General features: G+C 36.2%; 1 protein-coding gene across 1 annotated transcript in view; it reads left to right on the forward strand.

Moving 5' to 3' along the window:
- LOC115621749 (dopamine receptor 1) overlaps nt 1-14,091 on the forward strand; it is a 54,494-nt gene that overhangs the window by 10,732 nt on the left and 29,671 nt on the right. The window contains exons 2-3 of the mRNA XM_030515484.1: nt 8,564-8,672; nt 9,077-9,256. Of these exons, the coding sequence (XP_030371344.1) occupies nt 8,612-8,672; nt 9,077-9,256 (241 nt within the window). The 5' untranslated portion in view covers nt 8,564-8,611. The remainder of the gene's footprint in view (nt 1-8,563; nt 8,673-9,076; nt 9,257-14,091) is intronic.

A 14,091-nucleotide genomic window follows, 5' to 3' on the forward strand; every position in this document is an offset into this window, starting at 1 on the left:
CATTAGCTCGCATTTGCTGATGCATAGCAAACCACAATACGCCGCCAACAGACAACCAAACAGCTTAGCTCAAGCAAATAGGGAAACCACTCAAGGCTAGAAATTTTGCATGATAGTCGAATGAAAAGTCAGAAAACAAAACATATTTTAAGTCTGCTGTTAAAATGTTCATTTCTGCTATTTTCAGCTTCAGTCTTCTAAGACTCCACTCTTTCCATTAGTTTTTAGTAATCACCCCGATGAAATAAAATGTTTTATTTATTTCTTTTAACAACTTACTATGCTATTGTTTGACACCAGATGATAGCTTGTAAATTATCAAAATTGAAAAACTAAAATATGTCGTTTAACGTCTAGAAATATAGTAAAATTTTTCCCAATTTATTTTAAATTGTTGACTGAAATGTACAAATAAGTAAGTTTAACCGAGTACACCCGTCAAATTATTAACATGCATTTGAATATCAATTTAAAACTCAAGCCTTTTCTGGATTCTTCAAGTGCCTCGAGCTATAATATCGCAAAAATTATACATGCACTCAAGTCTGCGCCTATGCTTACGAAATTTCTGGTTTTATATAGGAATTTAAATGTATGGTAATGGTGATAGAGCATATGAACATGAAGATGAACATGAGCTTAGGCCTTGGCCTACACTTACAGCATTTATTTATTCACGGTTCGCTGTGGTTTATGGTTGTATGAGCAGGCTTTTTGTTTGCTTTGGCACAATACTTACTTAAGATATTACAAGTAAGACAACATTGAGGATTTAAATTCAGACGAACGCAAATCGTCTTTGAAAAATGACAGTATTAGCAATATTTGGCTAACGAGTTCAATCAAAGGCTTACCACAAATGCAAATGCATTGAAAAACGTTCGTGCCACAAATAAAGCTAAATGGACAACATTTATTTTAATAGTAGCAATTTGTGCATTGCGTGATATTCCTACTGCGCATATGCCGTGTTGCCCGAACTTGCTGCAAACTTTTGAAAACCTTATCATATTAGGATAAAAGCAATAACTATACAACTAAAAATACATATGTGCAGAAGTAATGGAGTAGACTGCCAAAGTTGCAGCTTCTGGCAATAAATTGTAAAAGCAATGACAACAACGCCAGAGAAAAATGTTTGTCACCCCAAGAAAATGCTCAATGAACTTTTTATGAAGAAGAAATGGCTTAAATGGCGACGCGTCGCAGTAAATTTAACAACTAGCTTCGAAAAAGCGAGACGAAAGAGAATAATCAAAAATGTTGTAAAAGAATAAAATGGCTAAGAGATATTAATATAGAAACAGCAAAGAGTATTGTAAAGGGGAACTCATAGAATACAGTTAAATGAACAAACCGATTGCATAAAGAACTTGTTGTTGTTATCAGATTTAAAGCTTAGAGAATCTACGAGCAATCCATTTGGTAAACGACTTATGCTGTAATGTACAATGTGATGCAAAAGTGTTTACTTTGAAAAGCGTATTGATCTATATGTCCTTATTAGAGATCTTCGAAAATTTTATGTTAAATGTATATGTTCAATACAGTTGTTAGGTAGGCAACATCTGTTAGAATCGAATCTTTTTGTCTTGCCCTTAATATCTTTTCTCTTCTGTCTTCCTAAATATTTTCTTTCATCGCCATCATCGAAAACGACAAAAATAAATGAAAAAGCGTTTAAAAAGCCGAAGCTATCTGCACTAAACGACGAAGATTTTAAAAAATATACATTAGCTCAACATTTGGAATAGTCTGGCCATTTGAAAGTGAAATGTTTCTTCGTTAAAAATGTGAAGTGATTTTTGACAATGCGCCGTAATTTTGTTCTTCTCTCAATAAATAGAAAGAGCCCTCAGTTGTTTGTAATTTGGACATATCAAATGCAATGCCATTAATTTTTACAATTCTTGCTTCAGCCGAGTTTCATGAACAATTGAAACGATCCAAAGATAAATTCGCTTTTCAAGTTCAATTATTTAGGCATTGTATTGGAGACTTGTCAACTTAACGGCCTCCATTTATCTCATTTCGGACTTTGTTGAACTCTCGTTCACATCATTAAAGCAGTATATGTATTTTTCAGAAAAGTTCTTAGGCATTCAACTTAATTTTAAGTGCCATTGAGGTGTTAATAATGTTAATAATATAAATTAGAAGCCTATATACATTTCTAGAGCTTTTCCAATAGAAAAACCTTCTAAAGGCTTTTTGGTTACAAATATTTCATTTATAGAATTGATTCTAATATTCTTAAAGGCATCTTTCAATAAATAATAATAGTAACTTGTAATAAATATTCTATATTTATTTCATAGTCGCCATGCTCGAGGAAGCATTTCATAAATCATTGTAATTCCGTTCCTATTTCTTAGAAGATTTAATTAAAATACTCGTGTATAAATAGAAATAAGAGTAGCTTAAATAGAAAAGGACTTTGGCATATATATTTTCTTGCTTATGTTTCTCTAATAATTGTATGTTTGCAAAAGAAAAACAATTGTAAATGGTAATTGGGCGATCTAGAAACTGAATATATGGACTTACATATTCTAATTGAAATGTGCAATTATATGCTATTCATTATAGTCTATTGTGAGGTGTCAGCAACTAGTTGTAAATTGGGGGGATGTGTCTGGCAATAAAAAAGCTGGCAACATCAAGCGGCGGAAGCGCTCAAATGACACTGTAAAGTGGCTGAATGGCCCGCCATGGATGGTCAAAGAGAAGTTCTGAGAGGAATGAGTGGGCCAGGAAAATGAAACAAAGCGTTGGCATTGCTTTTGTCGGTGTTTTCCTTCTTCCAACCACTTGCCACTATGTAATGGAAGAGAGTGTTCTTGTTGTTGGAGTTGGCGCACCGTGTCGTGTCTCTGCTTGTAAATCACACTACTTCCGGCAGGCAGACATATTTACACACCAACACACAGCAAGATGGCCACGCACACAAACACACACACACATACAGTGTGTGGCTATAGGCAACAGTTTTGCCTTTTAGCCATTGTTATTGTTATTATTGTTGTTGTTGTTGCTGTTGTTGCTGTTGTTACTGTTGTTGCTGCCGCTGTTGCTGTTTGTTAACAGGTTTTGTGCGTTAGTTCGCTGCCTTTTGCGCATTATTGTTGCCTACTTTTCAGCGTTGCTCACTTGGCCGAAGGCAGAAATACGTTGTTAACAGTTGCGTGCTTCTGTGAGTTGGTCTGTTTGTTTAACTGTAAGTGTATGTGTGGGTGTTTGTGTGCGTGTGTATGTGTGTGTGTGTGTGTGTGTTGACGTTTAATCAACGCACTCTACCATTTAACTTAACAAACAGTGCTCCTGCTGTAGCTTTTAGTAGTATGTTTTCTTTGCCTATATGCTCGGCCTTGGCGGCCATTGCTCGTTGCTAGTCGTTGTCTTGGCTTTTGACATTTTGTGTAGTTATTTGTTACTGTTGCTGCTGTTGTCCACTGTTTATTGCCAATTAAATGCAGCAGCTGCTGTCACAGCTCTGCGCATCTCGCTTAGTGCGTTTATTTTCTTTGCCTTTTAAATTTCATTTCACACACTCACTAAATATTTTGTTACAATTTCAAGCTGCTTACGTTCTTTTCATGCCTCTCTGTTCTGCGCGCTTCTTTATTTCCACTTTGCTTCCGTTCGTGTTTTTTTTTTTTTTATTATTCCTGCGCGTTGCTGCGTGTAAGCGCCTAAGTTCCTTTTATTGCCATCAGCAGACGGCTCCTTGAAGTAGAAGAAGAAGCTGGAAACACTGTGCCAATTTAATAATTCATTTGACAAACTTAAGGCAAATTATTTATCTATGCCATTGAAGTTGAATTATATATATTGAGTTTTTTCCGTCATTGTTTAAAAATGCTCTCGAAAAGTCTATATTGATGGTGGGATTGTAAAAGACAGTATTGTTGTTGTTGCTGTTCGTGTTACTGCTGTTGCTGCTGTTTTAACGGCATTTTAATGATGACACCACAATGCTGACATCAGCAGGAAATCTGTGAAATAGTCGAGTTTAATGAATATTTTACATCAGGCCCTTGACACGGCGCATTTAATGTAATTTTTATAATCTTAAGTGTCTTTAATTGTGTTTGTTGCGAGCTTATGGCCACAACGACATTGCCGGCCTGCAACTGGCAAGCAGAGACAATAAATTAACTTTATTATGAAAGTATTAAACTTTATTTATTGTTCTGCTCGACCATTAGCAAAATGCTGGCAATAAAATGGAATTCTGCACCCTACGTCCGACAGTTTGCTTTCGGCTACTTAATGTGTTTATTGGCTTTTGCTTTCAGCTTTAATTCAATGAAATATTTGCATACAAAGCTATACAATATTAATGCTGTTAACCTGTATATGCATGCAACATATTTTGATATTACTTAACATGCCTTTGAGCCTAAATTAAGTAGCTGGTAAGCAGCTTAATGGAAACAATATATTATAATAAGCCATTTGCCATTTCGCACCCACAAATAAAACCCTGGACAAAATGAAACGAATTGATTTTCCATGTAGTTTTTTCGAAAGAACGCGATATCGCGACTTAAGCTCTCAGAGACAACAAAAATTATAAGCAAATAAATTAAAATATTTTAAAGTCAAGCTTTCTTTAAATGAATTACTTATTTATTTAATTACATCTTAAGTAGCTGCCGTTCCACCACTCCAGTAATTTTTTTCTCCTATTCTTTCTTCTGTTTAACCTTCTTTGTGTTATTTACCGTTCGTCTGTTGCAAAATAAATTCAAGAAATAAAGTAATATAATAAACATGTCAGAGTATTTAAGAGCTGATATCCATTATCCTTGGTATATGTGTTCACAAAAGAAGTAATTAACAATTATTATCAATAATGGTAATATTAAATTTACAAAGATTTCAAATTGGTATCTAAAGTAGTTGCAAATAATTTAATAAGCTGCAATTCAATCTACATTTATAATTCTCTATTCATTTGTGCTCACAGAAAAGCTACTTTTCCGACAATTAAGCAATTACAAGCCTATTATTTCGCATCGATAATAAAGTGTAAGCAATATAAGGACACCTATGTATCAATTACAATTTAAATTTTAATGAGCGCTTTTGAACACCACATTTCCATTTGAATACTTGTATGAATGCCTTATTTTAGCGCAATGCGCTGTGCACAAGGTATACATTTCATATTTGAATTACATAGCAGGAAATTTATGCCACCTCCTTTCAATTTGCGGCACCTGACACTGGCACTGCCTTAATTAAAGTTTCACTTTCAAACAATTAGCAACTGTAAATTAATAAGCCGCTTTAAAACAGAGCAAAAAAGTAAATAAATGAAAGCCACGGGCAGCAGTTCAGTGCGGAGCTCATCACATGAAATGAATATACCTGGAAGCAGGTGAGGCTTGAAAGGAGGAAGAGTTCTGCTCATAACTCTGATAAAGCTTTAAAAAATGCATGCAGTGATGGCAGTTTTATTTTTTAATTTAATTAATTGTATGTGTCAGCGGTTTTTGGTCTGTTTTTTACAATTTTCATTTGCGTTTTTCCCCTTACGCTTGCATTTACATATTTGTGGTAAATTAATGTTGCACATACGCCTCGTGTGCAGCATTAAAAAAGATGAATGTAAAAGCAGCGGGAAGAACTTAAACGCCGTACATATTTTACATGTGCCAGCTTGCTGTAAAGGATTGTGTTTGTTTTTGCTTCCGTTTTTATTGGAGTGGTCTTGTGGGGGGAAACCACCAGCTGTGCGCAGCGGTCATGCAGCGATTAACAGACAGCTCGCATTGCTCGCCTTTGATCGCAGCTCAAGCGGCTGGCATCGCTATTCTTTTGCCGCTTTGCTCTCACTATAAAGCAGCTTTTCAGATTTATGGTTATTAATCGAAAAACTTTCGTGTCCATGCGTCTCCGACTATAAAGTATGTTGTGTTGGCGACTACCGTTGTGGTTTTAAATCGAATAAAGCCCACTCTAGCATAGTTTTGGACAACTTATCCGTCCAGGTGAAATACTTGTATGCGAGTGTAAAAAGCGCAAGTACAGCAGGCGCAAGAGACTAAAATTCCAACAGCATAGTCATTGCTGAAATACCACAAAACACATAAAAGCAGACACACTCACTCTGACACGCATGGTGAGTAAAACCGCAAGGCGAAATTCTCAGCCAGTAGAAGCTCGCACATGCCTGTCAAGACACGTACAATAACAATGGCTGCAGGATGGCCCTCACAAAGCTTAACAAATTAATTTTATCGTCTACACGAAATTCACTTTTCTATTGTACAGGGTGTTGGCAATCCCAAAATGTACACATATAGTACATACATACCTCCTACTCGTAAATTCCATTCAAGTTGATAAACTAATTTCAGTTTGCCAACTCTCATTCGTAGCTCGGCCAGGCTTCTCCTCTCAAACGAAAACTTAACACTCGAGTGCATTCTTAAATGACTTAGCAATGTGTACAAATTTAGACATACTCTATATTTGAATGACTCCAAGCTCTATTGTGACATTTCCTTTTTTCTGAATAAAGTTTGAATTAAGTTTGTAACTTCTATAATGCATTTATTTATAGCTAAATTCGTTTTAATGTTAACTAGTACTTGAAGTGTTTTGTGTAAATTTAAAAAAATATCAGATATAAGTATGTAATTCTTTCAATATTTGTTCAATAAAATATGTAATGTAATTAAGTATGATGTTTGTGAACTTTTGCAATAAATATGCGGCAAGTCTAATCAAGAATAAGGTTTGTTTAAAGTCGCTGCAAGAAAGCATTTACATTCGCATTGCTCATATAAATAAAAAAGTTATTAAAGTTTAGTAAAATTAGATAAATTTAAAGCTTCTCAGTTTGCATCAAGCCCTTATGGTATTGTATTCATAAAATATCTTCCAACTAAAAATAGAGTATCCAATCATCGAGCAAAATCCACCACAACCTTATTACTTATTTTCCAGTTTTAGTGTTTGCAATAAATAAATTCCTTATCCTTGGTGCAAATAAATCAAGTGAAAGTTTATGAAAGTTCTGAAAATAAAGTTTTTGAGGGAAAAGATTTTCCCAACACTTCAATGCACAATTTCATTGAAAATGCGTTTGTAATTGGAATTTCCTAAAATTAAAAAAGGGGCATTATATTAAGAATATTTTTGCCAGTTGGATGTTTATTTGTAGCACCCTGTATATAGCAACAGATTAGGGAGACACATTTTGTCGATTTTAATAATGAATAATATTGCCTGTGAGGCTTCTTAGCGCAAAGTTGTGTTACGTGCGCACCAGCGTTGATCAGCTTGACAGGCTTAACACAGACAGACAGACAAACATACAGACATACTATTTGGTGAGACGCGATGACAGACGTAATACTTGAAACCGCAAATGCCAAATGATTGATAGTTTATGCCTTACCCAGAAACACAAGTAGCGGACCAAAACAGACAACCGCAAAAATTTGGCTGTCTGTATGCATGTGCAGAAGGCTGTGTATGTGTCTGCTTATACACATATTTATAGTTAGGTCCTCTGGCTGCCTTAGTGGGTGTGACCACAGTTTTTGGCACCCTTTGTGGCGTCTCTTCAAATTCAAAGCAACATCGCCAGCATATTTTCAAAGTTCAAAGAAAGCATTTCAAAACAAATTTTGAGCACTAAGTTCCACAAGACCAACTCTCTAATACCCTCTGCTCAGCACTACTCACATATAATGCACAAAATTAAAGGATACTTTAGAATTTGAAGAGCTATTATTCAGATACGAGTGATATAGGCATCGATCGTTGATATGGAAGCTATAGAATGGATTTGGTGCAAAAAATATTACAAATTAGCAACAAGTTTGCATAACAAGCTTACTGTTCTCAGCTAATAATGCTCAAGAGATCTGATAAGACAGTCGGATGGGACTTGGCTCTGACGAATCGTATCCTTATCTCGATTAAATATACGCTCATTTTATTCTGTCTCTAATAACAGCTTAGTTTTCCCTTTCAGTCCTCGGATATAGGGTATTCAAAGTGAAGAATGGAAACAAAGTTAGAGCAAAGGGCAAACCACAAGCTGACGTTACAAACAACAAAAGTAACATGCCAACTAATGCTTGTTGCTTAATTAGTTACTCATTTTTTTTTTAAATGTCATACACATTTCTAAAACATAATTAGTTTCGCAGCTGCTTAGAAGCAGAAGCCTTTCATATTAATTAAAAGTTGTGCCGCTTTGCTGTCATTTAATGCAACCGAATATGCAGTATTTTTTCTTTTTTTTTGACGACGACGCTCTTGAAAGATGACTAAATATTCTTTAAAACATGTGGTCGAGGTCAAAGTTTTGCCAACGGAAAGCAAGAACTTTGCTTAATGGCTGCCAGCTGACCTCTGAAGAAAAAAATTAGCATAAATCTGCATAAATTGGGCGTAAAAAGAAAAAATATTATAAAAGCATTTGGTCCAAAGTTGTGGTGCCTGCAAATCAAAAACTTTTCCCACTAAATTATGTTTATTACCTAATGCTGTTAAACTGACGAATCTTTTGTTTGTTTTTTTTTTTTTTCACTTGCAGCTGACTTCGTTTTATAATGAGACGAGCACCTGGACGAACACCTCCGAAATGGATACAATAGTTGGTGAGGAACCGGAGCCGCTCTCACTTGTGTCAATTGTAGTTGTTGGTAAAGTAAATGTCGTTGAATGTGTTTCATTCCCAAATGCAAGCTACCCCGCATATGCGCATGCACGCATACTCCCCTCCACAGATTGGAAAGAAATGCCGAAATTTAAAACTAATTAGTTTCGAATTAGCGCACAAAATTGCATGTTGCATGTCGCAAATCATTGGTGTTATCTAAATGGAAGTATTGATGCTGCTGCTAAAAAAAATGATGATGATAAAGAAGATAATAATGGCGGTGTTGATTGTCCGTTCAGTGTCTTTTATTTTTTTCGTTTGCCCACATAAGTATGCTATGCTTTGCTCTACTCGGCATTATTTTCTTATTGTAATACTTATTGGCAACAGCATCAGTATGCAGCACGTAACACTCTGTTTAATCCAACGCTCTGTTTACCAACACAGGCATCTTCCTATCGGTGCTTATATTCCTGTCCGTTGCTGGCAATATTCTCGTGTGCATTGCCATCTACACGGAACGCAGCCTGCGACGCATTGGCAATTTATTTTTGGCCTCATTAGCGATTGCGGATCTCTTTGTGGCCTCTCTAGTGATGACATTCGCGGGCGTCAACGACTTGTTGGGTAAGTACAGCAGAATCTCCTTCTCTCACTCCTTCCACTTCTCTATCTCTGGGTTGCCAATGCAAATTTCAATTGAAATTTGTCGCTCGCAAATTTATGTAAAGTGCTGCAGGCTACCAACACAAGCGTAGGCGTGAATTGGTCACAAAAAATATTAAAAAAGAGAGCAGGAAGACACAAATGACTGCACAATTCGCAGAAAGTGCTCGTTGACTTACTGTCTGACATTTATGGCAGGCATTTTTATTATAGCTTTAAGCAGGCAGTTATGCAAATTCGTCAGTGCCCTCCAAAATGCTGTACCAATGGAAAAATGATTTGTGAAGTAGCTGGAAGCTGCATAAGTGATCTAAAAATGTGTCTAAAAGAGCTGGGATAATTTTAAGCAAATATTATTGTGGCAAAGAGTTGGAGCTACAAGGGCGCTCTAAGACTTAGAAGCAACTTGAGCTCATTGCATGAAAATATATAGATACTTTGTAGATTGATTCTCGATATGTTTATAGAAATGATTTTATTGAAATTAAATCTGAATTTGAATTTAACATGAAACTCTTTGTTGGAATTATGATGAGCTATTTATATAACGTGCTACTTGTATATTAAGGAGCAGTAATCAAGAAATAAGTTGTTTGCAATTATTGGAGAAACTTTCTAAAATACACATAAATGAAAAGTTTGTCGATAGAGCTGAACTGTATGTCTAATTGTAAATGATTTTGTTAATGAATAGTAATAATTTGTGAAAAATTTAATATACATTTTTCTAGCATAAATAAAAAATATGCGCCAAATATTTATTATGGTTGCTAAAGATAGCTTGGAGATACATATTTAAAGATATATGGTATATATGTATACTTCAGGCTCTCACAGCCAGGCAACAAACTAGAATTTCATTTCAAGCCAAGTTTAAGCCAAACGGGCAATGTACAAAAAAGAGCGCTTTTGTGTAGCTGTCGCTGATGCTGCCATTGCTGTTGTTAGCTAATATGCAGTATATATGTACAAGTATATGTATAGACGCACACATTAGTTTGCATTTGCAGCACTGAGGCAGAACCTCAGAGCTAAGTGAGTGGCACGATGGCAGTCAGGCTGACAAGTAGGCAGCTGCTACCGTTACTGCTGATATCACTCTGGCATTGCAGCCACTATCCTAGGCTGTTTCCCCCTTTAGCTTGACGTTGACAAACTTTTCAGCTTAGCTGTGTCAGGCACAAGTTTTGCCCAGGCAGATAGAAAACCCATGCCACCAGGCGAAATTGCCTTGAATGCCACAGCCACCAGCCACCAGCCATCTACTTACAGGCATTAGACATCAGGCACCACCAGCAGCTTGCATTTCGTTTCTTTTATGAGAAATTTCGTGTTGTTGAAGTGGATTTTATTAATTTTGCAAAATGCAAAACGCAGCATGCAAATTAAAAGTTGACAAGCATTCAACCAACCAACGGTGGCGACAACAACGACAACAACGACAACAAAGCCGGCAACACAAACGAAACTTAGTTCTGTTAAGTAAATAAGCAGCAAATTAGGCGTGCGGGTAAATGTGAAAACGGCTTGGCACGATGGAACAAATGCACACAAATATAGTAGAAATAGAAATAAAAATATAATATTTATACCAGAGTTAGCTACTTATAATTATTATAAGGTAAACAATCGTATTTAAACTATTCACATAGTATATTCCATAAAAAGAAAAACAAACAATTGGTAAGTTATGCTCATTAACTTAAATAGTCACTTTTAATTTAAAGTTATCTACAACCTTTGGAAACCAAATGAAAGTATTTCCATTCTGTACCTTCCTGATTCATGAAGTTAAGAAAAGTATGCAAGCTGATGCGGTTACACATTTATCCCTATATTAAATTTCTTTAAATAATTATAAATTTTGGAGTTACAGGCTGAGGAACTACGAGGTTTGGGAAGAACAATTTATATACATGTGTGGATTTAATAAAGACTAATTGAAGAATCACTAAGAAGTTGTCTCTATGTTAAGAATTATTCTCCTCAAGACTATAAGTATATAAATTTCGAGCACAAATGAACTTTGAAAAGCTTACAGGTTTGAAAATAAGTGATCGGAATCAGGGTTCCAGAAATAACGAATTTATAATAAAAAATTTAGCTTAGTTTATCTAAAGCGAAAGAAACAAGTCAGGAAACTACAAAAACGCCTAAAAAATTATATATTTTGATTTGAAATTGTCATACTTGACTTCAGTTTTGAAAACTAAATTCATTAAAAAATAAATATGAAGTTAAACCGTCTTGTTCCTGTAGAAGTGAAAGGGATGAAGAAGATTTAACAGTATTTTAAATATTAAACTCAATTTTAACAAGTACACCTTATTCTGGTTTTACACGGTAGATTGTTCCTAAAAAAGTCGTGTAAAAATGACATTGATCATATGCAAAGTTAATCGTGCTAAGTGGAATATAGTCGTGTAACCATATATAAAATTTTTAATTTTCAAACCGCGTTAAATCAAACCCGTGTAAAATCAGAATTAGGTGTATTCGAAAATGGTTGTATACTTCTTATACTTACAATTCTTATTCTTTTCAACCGTTATGCTATATTTTGAGCCATCGTGCGCGTCTGCGGCTTAATAAACAGACAAACTTTGAAGATCTGCTGATTTGACTCGATGCCGGGGCCTCTGTCAACGACATGTTCCGGTTGAAAAAACATGCAGCTGACATCAATGCGTGCTGAGCGGGGCTCGATGGCATGACATGATGACAGGGCGCAAAAAAAAATATGCCGAGCACAGAATACGGGAGCAAAAAAGCAATGGGGATACACATGAAAAATTGCGTAGGAAACGCAAAAGGAGCGTGTGCGTGTGTGTGTGTGAGAGAGAGGGTTTGGGGTGGTGTGCGCTGAAGGTACCTGTAGGCGCCGACTGTTGGAGGTGGGGAAGTAGAGAAGGTAAAACAGTGACGAACAGATACATAGAATCTGCAGCTGAGCTCCACCTAACCAAACACAAAAACCCTGAGCATGTGAGTGTGTGTGTGTGTGAAAATAATAAACGACTTTCGCACTTGAAGATGAAGATGGCGAGTGGAAAGATGTTGAGAATTCTGCCACGACCATTGCGACGTAAGCAAAAAAAGATGGAGGGCAGAAAAATAAGCTGCCTCGGAGTGTGAAAATAAATAAAAATGCTTCAGCTGCCATGGCAGTTGAAGACAAACAGCCGCTTACTGAGGTTGAGGTAGAGGCTGCGGCGCCTTGAGGCATGGACATACACAGACACAGCCACACAACTAGATTGAAAGCTGTTGAGGCGAATTATTTTCATAACAGCGACTTTCCATCGATGTGTGAGTGTGTGTACTCGTATGAAACAAAACAACATTTAACATGCTTCATGCCACAAAGGCGACGCAGGCAAATCAGCGAATAAACGTACACAACTCACACACAAACCTCTATTTGTACAAAATTTAGCCAAACATCAACCCCACACACTGGCATACAGATGACAGCTGCTGCTCCAGCTCAGAATCGCAGCTGTGTCCATAAACATACACTAGATATTGGGAAAAGCAGCGTACACTTACAAAATAGTGGTCTAATTTCTAACATATTCATGTATTATCTTCAGTCTATCTTAGTCTACTATCATTAATGTATTTAGTCTACTATCTTTATCAAGCAGAATTAGCATAAATCTTCAGTTTAATTCAGTTAAAACTCAAAAGTATTGAATAACTTTAGCGGCTTTCCTAATTATATTTTCGAACTAATCATTTATTTTTACTCCGCTTGGGAGCATTGGGCTTCTATAAGAACATTTTTCCATCTGGCTCTCAATTTCTACTCGTCTGTCTGTCTTGGCTGTAGCTGTATCCCATGTGGTGTTGTTTGTGGGTTAAATTCTGAAGGTAATCCGCCGCCAGGTTGTCGTCTTTAGGTCTGTTGACCCGACTGCTTCCTTGGGAGTGTTCCTCCAGAGTATCCGTAACATCGACATCGATGTGGAGCCATTTTGGGTTCATTTGTCTTGTATAAGTTTCCATAATCATTTGTTGTCGGTCGACCTGGTGATTGGCCAGATGCGACTTATCCCACTGGTGGGGCTGCCACCTGTCGCCGTCGGGGAGAGGCGTCTTGGGGGGGGGGGGGGTTATACTATTGTGTTGTCCAGATAGCGTGGATGGATGTGTTATTTTGCTGGATAAATGACCACGACGTTGAAGGCATGTATTTTAGAAGAGTTTTCGAGAGGAGACATTTTTTTTTTTTTTTTTTTTTTTGTTTTAATATTATTTATATAATATCAAATAAGGCATTCCTTGTACTCGTACTCGTACAGTTACATCCCACATAATTTATAGTATTTAGATCATCTGCTCTCTAAACTTTTTAACAACACAGAACTTTATAAGGGGAAGTAGAAATTATAGTCAGAAGAACAACAACAACAAAAGTATATCCATGACACTCCTATATACTATATAATGGAAGAGAGTTCAGAATTCGATTGTTTAATTGTAAGCTTTTGATCTCGATTTCCGATCGCATCCAAGATACTTGCTTTAAGACTGATTCGTTTCGTCCTCTACATATTGTAGAACTCAGTTTTTTTTTACAAAAGTGAAACATGTTATATTTACATATATTCAAGCTTAGTCAGTCTTGGATTGTATTTTTTTTAGTGTATGTTTTGCCAGTTTGTTTGCTTGTATATAAGTATGTACATCAATATGAATTATTTGCTGATTTAAGCACCGACGCCGCCGCTTGAGTGCCTTTAAATGTTTTCAAAGCTGGCAAGGATTGCAATACTTGTAATATGCAGCCTTTT

This window comes from Scaptodrosophila lebanonensis, unplaced genomic scaffold, assembly GCF_003285725.1.
Source record: "Scaptodrosophila lebanonensis strain 11010-0011.00,11010-0021.00 unplaced genomic scaffold, SlebRS2 tig00000024-arrow-pilon, whole genome shotgun sequence".
NCBI classification, from domain to species: domain Eukaryota; kingdom Metazoa; phylum Arthropoda; class Insecta; order Diptera; family Drosophilidae; genus Scaptodrosophila; species Scaptodrosophila lebanonensis.